Source organism: Dermochelys coriacea, chromosome 15 (genome assembly GCF_009764565.3).
Source record: "Dermochelys coriacea isolate rDerCor1 chromosome 15, rDerCor1.pri.v4, whole genome shotgun sequence".
NCBI classification, from domain to species: Eukaryota; Metazoa; Chordata; order Testudines; family Dermochelyidae; genus Dermochelys; species Dermochelys coriacea.
Genome location: NC_050082.1, coordinates 25,835,676 through 25,853,460, shown reverse-complemented (window position 1 = coordinate 25,853,460; position 17,785 = coordinate 25,835,676). Strand labels below are relative to the sequence as shown.

The following is a 17,785-nucleotide window of genomic DNA, read 5'->3' as shown; positions in this document are numbered from 1 at the left end:
TCTAACTCCAAATAAATGAATGGGTGTTAGGGATCCTAAAAGATATTTAGGCACCTACCTCCCAATAATTTAAATGGATGTTGGATGCTTATATTCCTTTGAGGATGTTGGGCTGAGTGACTTGCCCAACATCACACAAGAAGTCTGTGGTGGATCCTGGAATTAAACCTGGCTCTCATGAGTTCTAAGCCACATCTGAATAGTCTTTCCTCTCGCCATTTGCCATAGTTCATTGAGTCTTCGTTCTTTCTAATGAGACTGCCACCAAGGCCTATAATGTTGGCTTTGTGATGTGTTAGATTAAAATATTGTGCAAAACATATAACTATCAATTAAAGTGTTAATTAACTGACTATGTATGCAGAGGGGCTAAACAGGAGTCTATGTGAGTGACTGCGTTCTGTTGTATAGAAGTGCACAGAAACAATAAAGAACAAAAAGCTATTGTAACTGATTTTCTAGTCTGTTTAATTGGTCTGGGAACAAAGTTATGCAGAAATACAACTTGATGTCTGCTTGTGAGGTTTCTATTGGCTTCTAAACTGGTATGACAGTTGTTTAGATCCCTTACTCTTTGGAATCTTTTTTTTTTCTATTTTGATAAAGGTTAAGCATTTTGTTAAGAAATGTCACTTAAGATGTTTGTAATTCCTCAGTGTACAACAATGTGGACACCTGGGAACTGATCCAAAAGGTCTACCTTGTTTTACACAGACCTCCAAACTGCCATCAGAGAGTAATAACATTTGATCGCTATCAACCTAATCCAGATTTGAACTGGTGTCTTAGATGTGAAAAGCACTGGTTCCCCTTACCAATCCTAGTATTAAGCAGTTCTCCTAAAGCACCGGAAACCCAAAGGCTGAAAAAAGAAAAAGAGTACTTGTGGCACTTTAGAGACTAACAAATTTATTTGAGCATAAGCTTTCTTGAGCTACAGCTCACTGCTGTAGCTCACGAAAGCTTATGCTCAAATAAATTTGTTAGTCTCTAAAGTGCCACAAGTACTCCTTTTTGCGGATATGGACTAACACGGCTGCTACTCCGAAATCTGCCAAAGGCTGAATGGGTCCTAAGTTTGTTAATATGAAATGAAGCCTTTTAGCACTACTTGAAATTCCAATCTAGCTTAGTTCAATAGTACTTGAAAGTTGTTTTCGTGTGACAGCTATTTAGTAGCCTATATTAAATAATTTATTACATAAGGAAATTGTTTAAATACATTCTGCTACAAAAAGGGTATTTCAATCTCATAAAAGCATTTTAATAAAGCCAGCAAGAACTAAAAATAATAGATGCTACTGAAACTGAACTCCTAAAATGAAACCCATATTTTTTATAGCAGCATATAGACCAGGGGTTCTCAAACTGGGGGTTGGGACCCTTCAGGGGGTCACGAGTGGCCAGCTTCCACCCCAAATCCTGCTTCGCCTCCAGCATTTATAATGGTGTTAAATATATAAAAGAGTATGTTTAATTTATAAGGAGGGGGGGTGTACTCAGAGGCTTGCTATGTGAAAGGGGTCACCAGTACAAAAGTTTGAGAACCACTGACATAGACTACACCTTCCAAACCCAGAATGAATTTTATAAACCCTCTCCCAAAGGACAAACATGTAGAGTTCCAGGGTCTACAGAACTGTAACTGGGCAGCAATTTCTAAAAATACACATGCCCATCTGAAAGAAAACTTTATATACGTTAGTGCAATTCCTTTTAAAATGAAAGTGAGTAACTTGTTGCTTTTTGCACTTTCCTTGTTTTCTTTATTGCCACTGATCATCCCTTAAGAAAGCAAACTTCTGTGGAGACAGGCATGGGTTGTTGTTATTTTACAGAGAGTTATGTGTGACTTTTCTGAGTATAAGTTTCACATGCATTTCACGTTTGTGTGCTTTGTGCATGTAACATGTTTCATGTGCATATCTTATAGTCATGCACTCTGTCTCTGTGCCTCGTCTGCAAGTTTATCTGCATGTGTCTAACGTGCATGGTCCCATGTATGTGTCGTACATCCTAGGTGATTTTGTGCATCTTTCGATATCTTTTATGCATGTGTCTAAGGATAGATCTGTCTTCTGTATGTTTTCATATCTGCATCAGTGCTGTGCATGTCTGTAGGTGTGTCTTGTGTTGTACATGTGTATGCAGGTCCCCGTATGTGCATATTCTGTGCTTAAGCATATCTGTACACCTGTTAATGTCTTCGTATGTCTTATGTGCATGTGTGTGTGGTTGCAAGTCTCCGTGTGAGCCTGAGTACTTTGTTTTCTCCTCATATTACAGAGTGGCCGCTGCCTCCAGCCCCTTCCAACCCCTGACACTCCAGCTCTCCCCATAACAAACAGCTCAGTGAGTCAGCGCCTGCGTGCAATGCCTGCTGCACACTCGTGACCTAACAACAACACACCAATATGAGCAGCCAGCCAGCCAGCAGCGGCGGCGGCAGCAGCGATCTTTAGCGCTGGGTGCAATCTGGTTCTCCCCCCCTACTCGCAGCCGCCTCCTCCCCCGGGCCTCCCCCCCTCCCCGAACGCGATCGGCAACAATGTTTACGTTCCGGGGATTATGACGCCTGCGCCCCACTCCACACTCAGTGTCTGAAAATGGTTCCTTAGGACTTTGCAAAACGCACCGACTCCCCCTCCCCTTCCCTCCCCCTTCCCCAAAAAAGTGCTGGTGCAAAATTGCAAAACTTTAGAGAGACCTGGATGGCTTTTGTTTTTCCTCCTCCCCATTTGGGCCAAAAAATGCAGGACAGGAACTGTTGACAATTAAGTGATGAAACTCTCCAAAAAAATGGAGGCAGAGAAAGACTCTGGAAGAAGATTGGTGTGTAGCTGGCTTGTCTATTTCCTATTTGTACATTTTAATTGATTTTGCTTAATTATTTGCAAAGGGAGAAATGCATGTAAAAATGTAGGCAGCAGAGCTACTTAGTTTGCAAGAGATCAGCTTAAACACTTGGGAAGGGGGTGGAATTTAAGTGAGGGGAAGGAGAGGGTGGGACAATACTCTCTCTCTCTCTCTCTCTTTTTTTCCTGTTGGTAAAGGATTGTACTGATGAAGTGTGTGGTTTTTCTAGGGCTAGCTGCTGGGGGGATTTTAAATATATGTACAGAGAGAGGGAGATCTGGATTGTAAAGTGCTTGGAATTGAGCAACCCCAATGGAGGCAGCTGGTGTATTTGGCTCCCCAAAGGGAGCTAGCTTTGTATACAGCTAGCCCTCCCTTCTGCAGGCGGGTGTTTGCATGCGGAGTGTGTTGTGTGTGGTGTGAACGTGCGGTTCTGCCTTGTGTCCCTGCCGGAGAACCAGGGGCTGCTGTTAACAAGTTACACGCTGGCTCTGGGGGAAGCAGGAATAGCAGCACCGGCCTCTGCTGTTTTCACCCGGGCCTACTCCATACACACCCCTCATCGTGCATTTAACTCATTCCTGCCCTTTCTCCCCTAATTCCCCCCTCACTTTTTGTTCCTTAAACTGCACAGCTTGTGACTGAACAGAAATAACATGTGGATCATTGCGGGGGGGGGGGGAGCGCAAATAAATCATAATGTTAAAAAATGCAATTTGTTTTTAACTCGTGGCTTCCGGTGTGACTATGGAAACACTTGGATTATGTAAATACTGCAACCAACCTGAATAGCGTGTATCAGAGTAAATGGAGAATTTTGTGCGAAAGAATTTAGTTATATCTTACACAAATAATAACATGATCGGAGACACGATGTGTTAACAAACAAATACTGCCTGCCGTTCACTTTTTTACGGTCTTGCAAAGTGCAGCAGTGCTGGGCTTTGAATCAGTGATTTGTGTAAATCTCTTCACTTGTTTGGCGTTTGGAGATATTTCTTTCCCCCCCCCCCAAAAAAAAAATTAGTGCAAGGGTTTCCTGTAGCCAGACACCTGGTGCTTTGGGTCAGTACGGTGTTATAAAGAGAAAGGGAGTGGAGATTCTTCTGTACTCAAACTCACGTTGTATAAAGTATTGTTAATTTTGCAGCCTTGATCATGATTTTCCCCAGACCATGTTTATCCAAGAATCCCCCACGTTAATACATTTTTCCTTCCCCAAAGTCCACTTCCCACCCCGGTCTATATAATTTGCTTTGTTTTCTAGCGATCTATTGGTAGAAGGAGATACGATGAGAATGAAGACCTCTCGGACGTGGAGGAAATTGTCTGCATCAGGAGTTTTAATTTGGAGGAGAAATTAAAGACTCAAAAGTATCATGGGAATTTCGTGCGTGCCATGGAAGGGAAAGGTAAATGCCTGGTTGTCTCAGGGATGAATGTGTTTGAATTGGTGGGAGTGGAATGGGTGGGTGCCTCTTCTTTGCTTTGATTGCTCTAGAGAAGCTGGTGGTGTCTCCACGTGCAGTTTGTGGTTTGTTTCGTATTTCCCGCCTGCATCCCCCATTCCAGGGAATCCGGTGACGAATCCAGGCCGAGCAGCAGGGGAGGGGGTAGAGGGATGGGTGTTTCACACTGGGGCCCTAGCTTGGACCTAGCCAGGAAATAAACACATGTATGCGTTTCTGTGTGCATTTCCTCTGTAGTCAGAGGTGGGTGCGGGCGTTGGGACTGCTCACATCATTCCCATGTAACCTGGTCACGGATGTGCAACTTTTTGCTTTGACAGTGACATGAGTGTATCAGGATGTAGCTTGTAGAGAAACCCCAATGTCTCCCGCCTCCCTCAGCCCAGCCTATCAGCGTGACCCCAGTTCAGCTTCCCATATTTTAGGGAATCAGGTTCGTGGAAAGGAGCTGCAGAAAAACCCCAGCCCCCACTCAGCCTCATGGTGATTCTAGCTTCTCCCTCTCCGCCCCCTATTGAATCAAGGTCCCATTTGCTTCCAGTTTGTCAGTTTCAAGGGATGCAATTGAGATTATCTGGTTATCTAGCTTCAGGGGGTTTTAGAGTAAATAATTTCTTTGTGTTTATATCATATATTAAATTACAGCTGCCCCTCCAAACTACCTGGATTTGCTCATGTGACTTAACTACAAAGTAATAAATAATCAAAGACAGCCAGTGCAGCTAGCAGCTCGCTTGCCTGCTGGGAAGGGATGTGGAGAGGATTGGTTTCTTAGGGGGATCAGATGGATTGAGGGCTGCTGTTGCAATTGATCAATGTTATTTTACTGTGCTGTTACTAAAATTGACACCAAATTCCAGTTCTCCTTCCAAAATCCAACCTCACTGGGGACACCACCGTCTGAACCAGTTATCTCAGTAATGTCCAATTATTAGCTTTGGCTGAATTTCTCATCAGATGGCAACAGTAATCGAACCACTAATTTAATTTAGAATATTTTCTTCTTTTTCCAAAGTTAAGCCTTGCAATGTACACTTTTAACTTGCTTCAGAAGAGCCATTTATGTGTGAGGGAAATCATGTCTGCTTTCCTGACAATTTATTATTTTGTGGGAAGTCTCCCTCTCCAACACCTGTTCCTTAGCTCTAAAAATATTCAGTAATTTTCCAGAGGGGGATTGGATTCTACTTTTCTCTCAAAAATTCTTAATTTGCTTTCACTGCTACTTGCTAACAGTATTAAATCCACTATTTCTCTTACTTAGCAGCTTTGAGACCTCTGGGTAGCTTTTCCCCTTCTAGGGAAAATAAATGAGTGTCTTTTGTTACTTTGTTTTGGTCTATGTCTACTTTGTTCAGCCCTGCAAGAGATTTGAATGCTTTGTTGAGTTTTTCTAAATCCTTTTATTTGCTCCATTTTCATTTTTGCCTCTTTAATTTTTCTATAAAATCAAGAGTTGAATGTAACCAAGGCAAAAATATTAAATTTGCTGATCCTGCTGCTGAGTGAGAGTAGAAATATCAAGATATCTGATCACATGGAATTGGTTGAATATTCTTAATCATCTGCTTCCTTGGTTTTTATTTTTCATGGTAACACCTCTTTGATCCCTGGCCAGGAATGTGCGTTGAAGGTTTTCTTCAGAGGTGTTGCAAAGCTGCCGTGTGATTTTTGGCCTGAACACAGAGCCTACCAACGCTACTTGTTCACTAGTGTAAAATGCTATGTATCTGCTGTCTGCTTCCTGAACTAATATTTATCCTTGACACCCCGCACCCACTCAGATTTTGTGTCTTGAATGTAGAGTGCCATACTCAAAAGGTTTTTTTTTTTAAATTAATTTGTTACTAAAGCCAAATGAATATTTTTAGTATTAATGCATTGATTAATAAATTATGATATTTTTGCTAATGGATAAATAATTTTTTGTGTCTTCAATTAGTTGACTGAAAAATAGATTATAGAAGCTGTATTCTGATAGTAAAATAATACTAAAATAAACAATGGTCTAATTTGACAGTTCTAGTTGGAGAGGCTTTATCCACACTTCTTGTCATTGTTAATTGAATAAAAGAGGAAAAGTGTTGTAAAAAGAGAGGTTAAGAACAAGTAGAAGGGGAAATTAGTACTGATTTCCCTCACCCTCTTACAGTTGTTCTGATAGTAAATAGACACAAGGTGTATAAATCTGAGGATGGTAAATCTCGTGCAGAGTCCAATGAAGGATGTTCTTAGATAACCATTTTTAATTGCTTAAGTAATTTAATTATGTATATGATGTATAGATTGGGTGTTTAGAACGGTTATATTTGGATTGCTGAGGAGACAAACGATACATGTTTTTATTTTTAAGCTATTTACATGTTTATTATATACAAGGCATCCTTTAGAGATGTCACATAGGACTTACTCTCCTTTATGGAAGGAGAATTACAGATCACAGGTACGTGCTGTGCGGCCACTTCTAGATTTAATTTCACTTCTGTGGCTGCAGAGTCCAACTAGACTATGGAGTTCCTGAAGCCCCCCTTTATCCCCCCTCCCCCATCAGTGCTTATCACTTTTTCACTAGTCACTGAATCACATGCATCATTGTTTCAGGTATGACACATGACATTTCAAACCATTGCGTATAAATATTAACAGTTCATCTTAATCCTCAAAATTAAATAATAATGTGATAGTGTTCAGTGTACAGACAACCAAATCTGTGTCCAGTATTCTAGTTATTTTGGCATTAAATTAATAATTTCTATTGAAAAGAGATTTCCTCCCTCCCTCTCATCATCTTAAGTGTGTCAGAAATTGCAGTAAAATTTCCATTTTATAAGCTCCATAGTGCAGACATACACCTGCTTAACTTTAAAAATGCTTAATTTTATAAATGGAAAAGATCTATGTAGCTCGAAAGCTTGTTTCTCTCGCCAACAGAAGTTGGTCCAGTAAAAGATATTACCTCACCCACATTGTCTCTGTAATATTCTGGGACTGACATGGCTACAACAAAACTGCATACAACTTTACAAATGTAAGTAGTCCTATTGAACTCAGTGGGACTATTTACATGTAAACTAGTATGTGTGTAAGTGTTTGTAGGATCAGGGCCTTACACTGTTCCTCTGTAAAGCCCAATAGAAACAGTATATTTCTTAAAACCCAAATATATAGCTTGATCCTTATATTTGCTCTGTATGTGCCAGGACTCTTAACAGTTACTTAGTTGTGAATTTGCTGTAAGTGTTAATTCAGCATTTTATCATAACCAGGGATTCTTAACCTAGGACAATTGAGAATCTCTGAATGCATTCTGCTTTATGTGCATCAGTGAATAGGAAAAATAGAGAGCAGCTGGGAGAGTATTGTCGATCACTCAGATTTCGCTTTTGAGCGAAAAATGTTCACTCTCTTTGCAGTTCTCTTTAAGTGATAGTGAGCTTTTTTTGCTGCAGAAATTAAAATGGTGAATCTTGAAAAAAATCTAGTGTGAAGTGAGAATGTCATTGTAATTGACTATGTTTTTTATTCAAATATTCAAACAGATTTTACTTTTGAGTATGTGCAAAGAGAAGCTCTCAGGGTTCCCCTTCTCTTCAGAAGTAAGGATGGACTGGGAATTAAGTAAGTTACAACAAAATCTTACTTATTAGTAAATGTTTACAAAATTATAACTTTGCACTTATATGGTCTTTCATCTGAGGAACTCAAATGCATTAAAAGCATTAAGCCTCACAACACCCATTGGAGGAGGGTAAAATGATGATATTTAATTTACACATGAGCAGATTGAGGCAGGGAAAGGTTAAGTGGCTACAGTGTGGTTGTACACACCATCACAGAGGAAGTCAAGGACAAAGGTGGAAACAGAGCCCAAGGTTTCCAGCTCCCAGTCTGTGCTCTAATGACAGGATATGCACTCCTCCAATTTTGAGTTTTACGTTCTATGCTGTCTCACATAGTATAAACAAGCTGTCAGATAAGTTGCAGAATCTTTATTACTAGTGAAGCCTTAAGATTGAAAGAATGCATTATGATTTTCAGCTGTCAGGTGGAGCTTGCAGAGGCAGTGGTTAGAAAAAACATCTTTTGGATTCTGAACTGGATTTGGAAATGTTTGGGAGAGAATACATGATAACATTTGTAGACATTTTTCTGACTTGAATTTTTTTTAATTTAATGCTTATCAAAGGGAAGGAGCATGTGTGCCCCAGTCTGCTGTGATGATCTTAAATAGTTTCCAACAGCCAGACTTGACTAGCCAGTTTCTCTGACCCTTACAAACTGCTGATATCATTCTGGTGTGTCTTCCCTTTTCTAGTGGGAGGGGACTTGGCTAACTGATGCTGTATTCTGTTTCCCCCTCCTACAACACTAAGCTCATCATGTGTGCAGCTTCTTCCAATAGATGGAATTCACAGCTAGAGGCTGTCGGAGTAAAGAACTGGGGCTAGATTTTTAAAGAGTCTAGGTAATTTTTTGATGTGTAAAATAGGCACAAATCAAATATGATAGATTAGGGCCTAAATGATCCATTGGAGGGGTCTGGAAGGGAATCTCCACTGGACACTTGGTCAGGTGTATTGATTTTTCTCTTATGGGAAATTCCAGGTTCTAATATAATTTTTATTAAAATGTGCATTGATTCACGTGTGAGCTTGAAATAGAATTTCTTGAAGGAAGTGTAAATATGTACTTGGGATTGACTGCCTTTTGATCAAAAGAATGTTAGAAATGCAATTTATATTCATTTCCAATGCTAGGAGTGAGATACATAAGTACAGGAGTACTTGTGGCAGACTAACACGGCTGCTACTCTGAAATACATAAGTATGTTTTTGTTGTTTTGTATTCTGTGGAATAATATAATTCCATCTCATCTAAATGTGCACTTCTAAGTATCTATATTTCTTTTCGCCAAGAGTAGTTGGTATGTGATATATTTTATTTATTTATTTATTTTTATATAAACATACAAAAAATTAAATACTATGTGATCATGTAATTAAAAGCTGTATCTTAATGCATATGTACAAGAGGGCCAAATTAATGTGTCACAGGCACCTTAATTCTGACATTTCCTAATTTTTGGGTGCTTGACTTTGCAACCTTAGTACTCTTTTAATGTAAGTGTGTGTGTGTGTGTGTGTGGGGGGGGGGGGGGGGAGGGGTAATTTCCTAGGTTTAAAAAAAACAAGTAATAAAAAACAAGTAATAAAAACAGAAATTCCATCAAGTAGCATCGTATTGACACCAACATGGGTCTTGTCAGGGTTAGAATCTTTAGATCCACCACATAGACCTTTGCCACTTTAGCTAATGAAGTAATTTATAGCGGTAGTAGGTTGTCATCCTTTATGTAGACTAGCACTAGAGGAGGATAGGACACTTCACCTTGGGTTTCACAGATATTTGCTGTAAGTGAAGGAATGGTGAGACTCAAGAATTTTGGATTTCAGTCCGTGCTTTGGAGTGGAGTGTGCTGTAGTGGGCACAGACTCTTCTGGTCCATCTTCTTAAGTGAGACTCCTGCCCTGTCCCTGTCCTGTCTCTTTCCCACTTCTGGCTCCTCCTCCAGATTTTTTCCCCCGTCTTCTTGCCTAGTCAGTCCCAGTCCCCCCGCCCCACTCCTTGGTTCCTCATCTCATCTCTCTCTCTCCCCTCTGCTTCCAGTCCCTCTCCCCTCAGCTATGTTCCCTGTCCCCAATGGCTCCCAGTCCTAATCTCCCTCCCTGGGATTCTCATCTAGTCTGTTTCCTCCCCTACCTCCTTATCCTAGTTCCTTTGCCCAGCCAGTACCAGTTTTCCCCCTGTAGCCCTGCTGTTTGTCAGATGTGTCTTCCCCCCCTTCTTTCTTCTGCTTCACTTGTGCTCAGGCCTCTTGCCCAGCCAGTCCAAGTCCCCCCCCTCAGCTTCTCAGTCTGATCTCCATCTCTGCCCTTACCCACTGGCTGCCTGGACCCTGGTCCCTAACTCCTCCATTTCCCTCCCCAGTTCTTAGTCCCAGTCTCCTTGCCCATCCAATTGCAGTCTTCCCTTTCACCCGAATTCCCGGTCTCCTTCTTTCTCCCTTCCGGTCCAGTTTCCATCCCTCTCTGTCCCCCAGATTCCTTTTCCCAAACTACTTCCTCTGCAGGCCCATCTCTTGTTCCTTCTGCATTCAATTCAGGAAGCTTCCTTTTCTACTCTTCCTGGGCCCAGAGGGTGGAGCATTGAGAGCATAAGAGAGAGAGGCTCCTGGCTCTCAGGTCAGGTGCCTGGATTCACAGTAGCCCAGAGCTGCAATTGCAGGATAACTCCTGCTCAGTCCTGTTTTGGATCGTGACCATTATGGATGGAATGTTTGGGGAATTTAGCTGCTGAAATCTAGGAAGTCTCTACTGAGCATGTACCAAACTGTGATTGTTTTTCAAAGTCTTGTAACTTGGCCAAATTTGGGGAGATTTTCACAGCAGCAGAAAAAGACACTTTTGACACAAAGGCCAGATTTCAAGTCCCTGCTCCAAAACATGGGGGCACAAGACCTTTTTTAAAAAAAAAATCACTGGGCTTTTTTAACATAAATAAAATAACATATTTTTCTCTAGCCTCATTCTCAGAAATGGCTTAACCATTTGAGCTTAAGTTATCAAGAAAAATTCAGCCTGAGGCAGACACCCAGCATAGAAAATTTCAACCAAAACAGTTAAAAGTTCAGCAAAGTTATAACCAAATGAAAACAGCGTCTTATAATGGGAAGTATTGGGCAACATTAATAATAGTTGGTGTTGCCAGCCCTGTCTGTAATTCCCAAAATATTTTTTACAAGATTTTAGCCCCAGTGTCGTCACCCAATTCACAGTTAGATAAACACATTTGTTGACCTACATTCTCCCTGCAGTATCAAAAGATGCAGTGTTATTTACTTCCTGTCCAAAACTCTTGTGTAGCATTGCTGTATCTTGCCCCAGAGGAGGCTGTTTTTTAGTAGTTTGGTAGATGAAATGATCTCTATTTGCAGTATGCCAAACACTTTGAGATGAAAAGATATATTTGTGTGTGTATGTAGAATGTGTTAATACTACACACACTGTATACAATAGTTTTAGATCTATGTGACATTTAGAAATAGTTGTTGCTATGTACTTCCAATTCTGTTTGCTGTTAAACATGTCTGTGGCTGGCAGATCTACAAAGTGTATTTGAACAGTTCTGTTGCCATGTATGGTTGTCCTCTTGAAGAGCAGGAAGTGTGGTAATTGATGAGGAGCTTATTAAGAATGAAAGTAAAGTTAAAAAATTACCTTGGTGTTTTTCCATCTCATATTTCCAACTATAATGAGCTATTATTTCTAGTGGTCAGAAGCAGGAAATACAAGTCATGATCTTTTAGCAGCCAGAGGCTCGTTCACCTGCGCATCTACCAATGTGATATATGCCATCATGTGCCAGCAGTGCCCCTCTGCCATGTACATTGGTCAAATTGGACAGTCTCTGTGTAAAAGAAGAAATGGACACAAATCAGACGTCAAGAATTATAACATTCAAAAACCAGTCGGAGAACACTGCAATCTCTCCGGTCACTCGATTACAGACCTGAGAGTGGCTATCCTTCAACAAAAAAGCTTCAAAAACAGACTCCAATGAGAGACTGCTGAATTGGAATTAATTTGCAAACTGGATACAATTAACTTAGGCTTGAATAGAGACTAGGAGTGGATGGGTCATTACATAAAGTAAAACTATTTCCCCATGGTATTTCTCCCCCTACCTCACCCCCCACTGTTCATCAGACGTACTTGTTAACTACTGGAAATGGCCCACCTTGATTATCACCACAAAAGGGTTGCCTCCTTCCCCCCCTCCTTCCTGCTGTTAATAGCTCATCTTAAGTGATCACTCTCCTTACAGTGTGTATGATAAAACCCATTGTTTCATGTTCTCTGTGTGTGTATATAATCTCCCCACTGTATTTTCCACCGAATGCATCCGATGAAGTGAGCTGTAGCTCATGAAAGCTTATGCTCAATAAATTTGTTAGTCTCTAAGGTGCCACAAGTACTCATTTTCTTTTTAGCAGCCATTGTCTTCCTTAGGGAGATATTTGGAACAATTAGACACTCCCATGATCATTGGCAGTTGTAAGATGATTGTATGTTGGAGAGATGGTGCGTCTGAAAAGACATATTGTCTCTTTTAACCATCTGACATTGTGCTGCAGTTAATCAGAACTCACAAGCTAACCAGCCTTGGCGCAGGTCAGTACATGAATTGGAAACCTTTCTAAGGAACACCTACAGCGTTTCTCGAATGCGGCCACCAGGGTTTTTTCTTGCGGCCACAGCCTCCTGGGTGGTGATAGGGGTAGGGGGGAAGCAGTGGCTCCTACCCCCTTCTGGAGCCCCAAACACTGTAGGAGCAGGGAACCAGTATGTGTTCTCTAGCATCCAAGAGGCCGTGGGGCTTGGCCTTCAGCCCTGGGGTGGTGGGCGGCAGGCTCTAGCCGTGCAGCGGTGGGTTCCGTTCCCCAGCCGCCAGGCTTTGGGCCTTGGGATCGCCCTCCCATGTTGCTGCTGGCCCCACTGCCTCCTCCAGTCCCCAGCTGTGCAGCGGGACCTCAGGCTTCAGCCTCCTGCACCATTGCCCTGACTCCCACTGCCTCCTCCAGCCCCCCATCCAACTCCCTATCCAGGACTTAATTTGTCCTCCAGCTTGCTGAGGTTGAGTAAATCTGCTGTGAAAAGTGATATTAACAAATACACGACTATCAGTTTTCACAGTAGCAGGCTTACTAGCTAGCAAGTCTGAAAAAAACAACCAAAAAACCAAAACACGCAAAGCATATTATTTGTCTTTCTATTCTGTTTAGGTCCAGTAAAGAATAGAGACAACTGTACATTATTTTTATTATTGAGTCTGCAAAACCCTACCTAAATAAATTACAATGGTTTGGACATGTATATTTGCATATTTATTTGTTTTTCCTAAAATTAATCGTATATTGTAGGAAAAATTGTCAGAGTGGCCATACTCTGAGGCAACCAAAAAATTTGTTGTGAGAACCCCTGAAGGTGCTTCAGGAAGAAATATTAGTGACTGATAGTTGGCACTCTACTCTGTGCATCTGTATCAATACATATCATATTATTCAGGTACTGTTTTGTTGGAGGTGACATGTTTTGTATGAAACAGAAAACTGAAACTGAACACTTACGGTCAGTACAGATCCCAAGGATTGTATTTTATGTTGGTGTGTTAACCCTAATGTTAGGCCAAATTGAAAGTCAGGTAATTACATTCTGCCTCCCTAATTTCTCCTGCAGTTTCAGCTGGATACGTTAGTCTTCTCTCTCTGCTCTAAACTGTTGTATAGTGTTTCTGTACAACTGTGTGCTACCCCAGGAGTGGCTTCGTTTGGTGTTCGGAAAAAGTGATCCTTATATATCCTTTACCAAACTCATATGGTTGTGTGAGTTTTGTTAACTCGGGCCATGTCTACAGCTGTGCCGATGTAAGAGTGCTCATGTAGCTGCGTTATGCCGACAGGAGAGAGCTCTCACGTCGACATAATAAAAACGGCTCAATGAGTAGTGGTAGCTATGCACACAAGCACTTATGCTGGCAAAACTTATGTCGCTCAGGGGTGTGGTTTTTTTCATGCGCCCGAGTGACAAAAGTTTTGCCGACAGAAGCGCTGGTGTGGACAGTGCTATGTCGGTGAGAGATGCTCTCCCACCAACATAGTTACCGCTGCTCATTGCAGGTGGTTTAGTTATGCCAATGGGAGAGCTCTCTCCCGTTGCCATAGAGTGGCTACATGTGAGACCTTATAGCAACGCAGCTGCAGTAGTACACCTGTGCTGCTATAAGGTCTCTAGTGTAGACGTGGCCTCAATGCTTTTGAAGCACGTTGAGATCCTCTTTTACAAGCTGCAGTATAAATGAAAATGATATTGCAAAGAAAAAGTAGCTGTTCTCTCCCTCCACCCAACCCCATTGCTGACATTCTGGATTTGTAATCAGACTTGACAAATGGATGGTATTTACTGATGGCATAGATGGTGCTGGAAGTCTGTGGAGCTGCAATTTGTGCCACAGTGCAGGGTAAATCAGTTGTAATTGTGCAAGGGCTGAGCATAGCATCTATGGTGGGTGGAATAGGAGGGAAAAGGGTATGTTTGGAGCAGCAGGGTTTTTTGTTTCTGTGGCAGCATATCAAAGCTTACAGAGGGAGGTATAAGTAGTCAGTGGAGATGGTGTAAATTAAAGCTGGACTTCCTAGCTGTAAACCTAGCATGAAGTGGGCTCCACAACATTGACCACTCAGTTTGCATTCAGCACTGTGGAATTCTCACTCTGGCACAGGACACGGTCAGGGATTGTAGAGAATAACAAACCAGCTCTAGATGTCCTCTCCAAAGTAATGAGTATGTAGTTTCATTTTGAAGGGAAGGAAGCTATTCCTCCACCTTGTCTGTTTCTATAAATACTACTCACTGGTGCTAGGGCAGTAGGAGTTCTCAGCAGATTGGGTTTGCTCACTTGCCTCTTAGTCAGGCCTGTCTTTTATTTTATTTGTTTGTGTATGATGATTTATACAAATGCTAAAAAGGGCACCCATCCATCTGCTCTAGGTGCCTTATAGCTACAGTATTTCTATGTTATGGGGGTCAAGTGCATCAGTTTAAAATAGTCACCTCAAATCCCCTTTGTCCTCAAACAGTTCTCCTCTTCCCCATTCTCAAGTGGTTGGGAAAAATCTGAGCCTTGCAATGAGCCCTGAAGGTTATCAGATTGGGTCTGTTTCAGACAAGGAAGATAGTGAATTCCACAGCCATGGGGCCCTTGCAGAGAGAATGCAAATGACAGGAACAAAAAGATAACACTTACCTCATGGGGATATTGTGAGGGTTAATTGTTTGCAAAGTGCTTGAGATCGTCAACTGGAAGTTTCAATAGAAGTGTAGAATATTATTGAGTTTTGTCAAAAGACCTGACCATATGTAATTGCTGCTAGCAGGATTCTAGCACAGGCTCCCCACTTGTGAGCAGAGACAGTTTTTTGGTACTAGTGCTAACCAAACTTACCTCGAAAAGCCAATAATGTCTCTTGATACCACTCCCTGTCTTCCCCCGTCAAAAACAACAACAACAACAAAATCTGGCCACATTGCTCAGAGAAACCATGCTTGATCCCTGCTAGTAATAACCTTGTGTATTGCAATATCAACAAATACCATAATCTTATTTCTATTTTATCCTTGTAAAGGAAATGTGGTCACACTTCGATAGCATTTAACATTGCTTTTTTTTTTTTCTAATTATAGAATGCCTGACCGGGATTTCAGTGTCAGAGATGTGAAGCTATTAGTGGGTAAGTTATTTTGAATTTACTGAACTAACTCTATATAGTTCAGTATTGCTTTTAAATATTAACTTGGTGTAAGTGCCCACATATGTTTGTAGACACATGTGATAACTCACAGAATCTGGGAGGAGGCATGGAGAAGCAGTTCATAAATGAAAAAGGAGAAAAACCTTATTAGCAATTGTGCAGACCAAGCTGTGAACCACATGCAGTATAAATGGCCTCTTGTAAATAAGGTGAATGCTTTACACTAACAGGTATCAGATACCTGTCCTCCCAGCCAAATGGCACCAGTAGTTAACTGCAAATACATTTTTTCTTGGAAAGCAACAGTTTCACTTGTTGAGCTAGTTGCTGTGATTGGTTGAGCAACTGTTTTTTTAAAGCTCGGTGATAGCCATATCACCTTGTGCTGTGAACTCCTCATAAGGTTATCCTGGATTAGGCTGGGTCAGTGCCTTGATGGGAATTCTTTAAGAGAGATCAAGTGAAGAAGCTTAATGAAACAGCTTTGGTGATTTGATAGGTGGCACTTTCCCTCTGAATCATATTGAATTAGTGCCCTCTGATTGTCGTCAAGAATGCTGCAGTACTAGAGTAGGTTACAGAGTAGCAGCCGTGTTAGTCTGTATTCGCAAAAAGAAAAGGAGTACTTGTGGCACCTTAGAGACTAACAAATTATTTGAGCATAAGCTTTCGTGAGCTACAGCATCCGATTAAGTGAGCTGTAGCTCACGAAAGCTTATGCTCAAATAAATTTGTTAATCTCTAAGGTGCCACAAGTACTCCTTTTCTGTTACTAGAGTAGGGTTACCAACCGTCTAATTGTGCAAACCCAAAGATCTTTGCCCTGTCCCGTCCCTTCTCCGAGGCCCTGCCCCCGCTCACTCCACCTCACTCTCCCGTCGCTCACTTTCACCAGGCTGGGGCAGGGGGTTGGCGTGTGGGAAGTGGTGCGGGCTCTGGGAGGGAGTTTGGGTGTGGGCTCTAGGCTGGGACAGGGGGTTGAGGTGCAGGAGGGCATCACGGGGTCAGCACTTACCTTGGGCAGCTCTGAAAGCAACCAGCTAATCCCTCTCGCAGTGGCTCCTAGGCAGGGGGCAAGGTGGGGTCTCTGCCCGCAGGCACTGCCCCCGTAGTACCCATTGGCTGCAGTTCCCAGCACTCAGGGAATGGGCAGCGTGCAGAGACCACCTGTCCCCCAAGGGCCAAAGGGACAGTGCTGGCCATGTCCGGGAGCTGCGTGGAGCCAAGGCACGTAAGGGAGCCTGCCTTAGCCCCGCTGCCACGCCAGACTTTTAGCACCCCAAATCTCCCGGTTTGGCTGAAGTAGCCTCTGGGAGATAGAGTGTGATTCTAGGAGACTCCCGGTGAAACCGGGATGGTTGGCAACCCTATGCTATAGGTGCTGCCTTTTGAATGAAACATAAAACCAAGATCCCTATTGTTATTAAATTCCATGGCAATTTTTGTAAATTGGTTTAATAAAAGATATTACCTCACCCATGTTGTCTCTAATACCTTGACATGGCTACAACAACACTGCATAAATATAAGCTAGATAATTGTTATCTAAATCCCATTGCACTTTAAGAGAGATATGTTATTCTTTACTTATTTTACTTTACTTACTAAATTATTACATGGTGATACTTTGTCCTGTTAAACAGTTGTTGTGTGTTATCCCAAAGCTGCTGTATTTCAGTGGTGGGTAAAGTGGTCACATAGCTATAATACCTCACAGGAATGGTTCATATTCTGAAATATTAATTATTGTTAGTTATTAATTACTTGTATTGAGGCAGTGCCATAAGACCCCACATTTTGAATCAGTTTAATAAATACTTTACTCCAGAATGCACACTTGCAAAATTACTTTTGAGCTAAACAATAAGAATATAAAATCTAAAACTAGAAAAGAATCTAACCTATTTAAAGAGAGAGAGAGGCCTCAGTTTTCCATCTACCAAATAGAGAGTACCCCGCTTCACAAGCAAAACTTCATTGTGTCAATTAATTAAGATTTATAAAGGGCTTTGAGATCCCTCTGTATAGAAGACACTGTGTAAGTGAGTGGGAAATATTATTTGATGGCTTATTAGAGCACATCTTATGGTAT

At 41.6% G+C, this 17,785-nt stretch overlaps 1 protein-coding gene across 3 annotated transcripts in view; it reads left to right on the top strand.

The window, feature by feature from the left end:
- The first annotated feature begins 2,533 nt into the window (after positions 1–2,533).
- KDM2B (lysine demethylase 2B) overlaps positions 2,534–17,785 on the top strand; it is a 166,378-nt gene continuing 151,126 nt past the window's right edge. Inside the window, exons 1-4 of one of the 3 annotated variants that reach the window (XM_038373649.2) lie at positions 2,534–2,832; positions 4,124–4,268; positions 7,865–7,943; positions 15,626–15,672. In XM_038373649.2, coding sequence (XP_038229577.1) covers positions 2,782–2,832; positions 4,124–4,268; positions 7,865–7,943; positions 15,626–15,672 — 322 coding nt within the window. In that variant the 5' untranslated portion in view covers positions 2,534–2,781. Of the gene's footprint in view, positions 2,833–4,123; positions 4,269–7,864; positions 7,944–15,625; positions 15,673–17,785 lie in introns of those variants that run through there. The other 2 variants (XM_038373648.2, XM_038373650.1) reach the window with 2 other exon arrangements.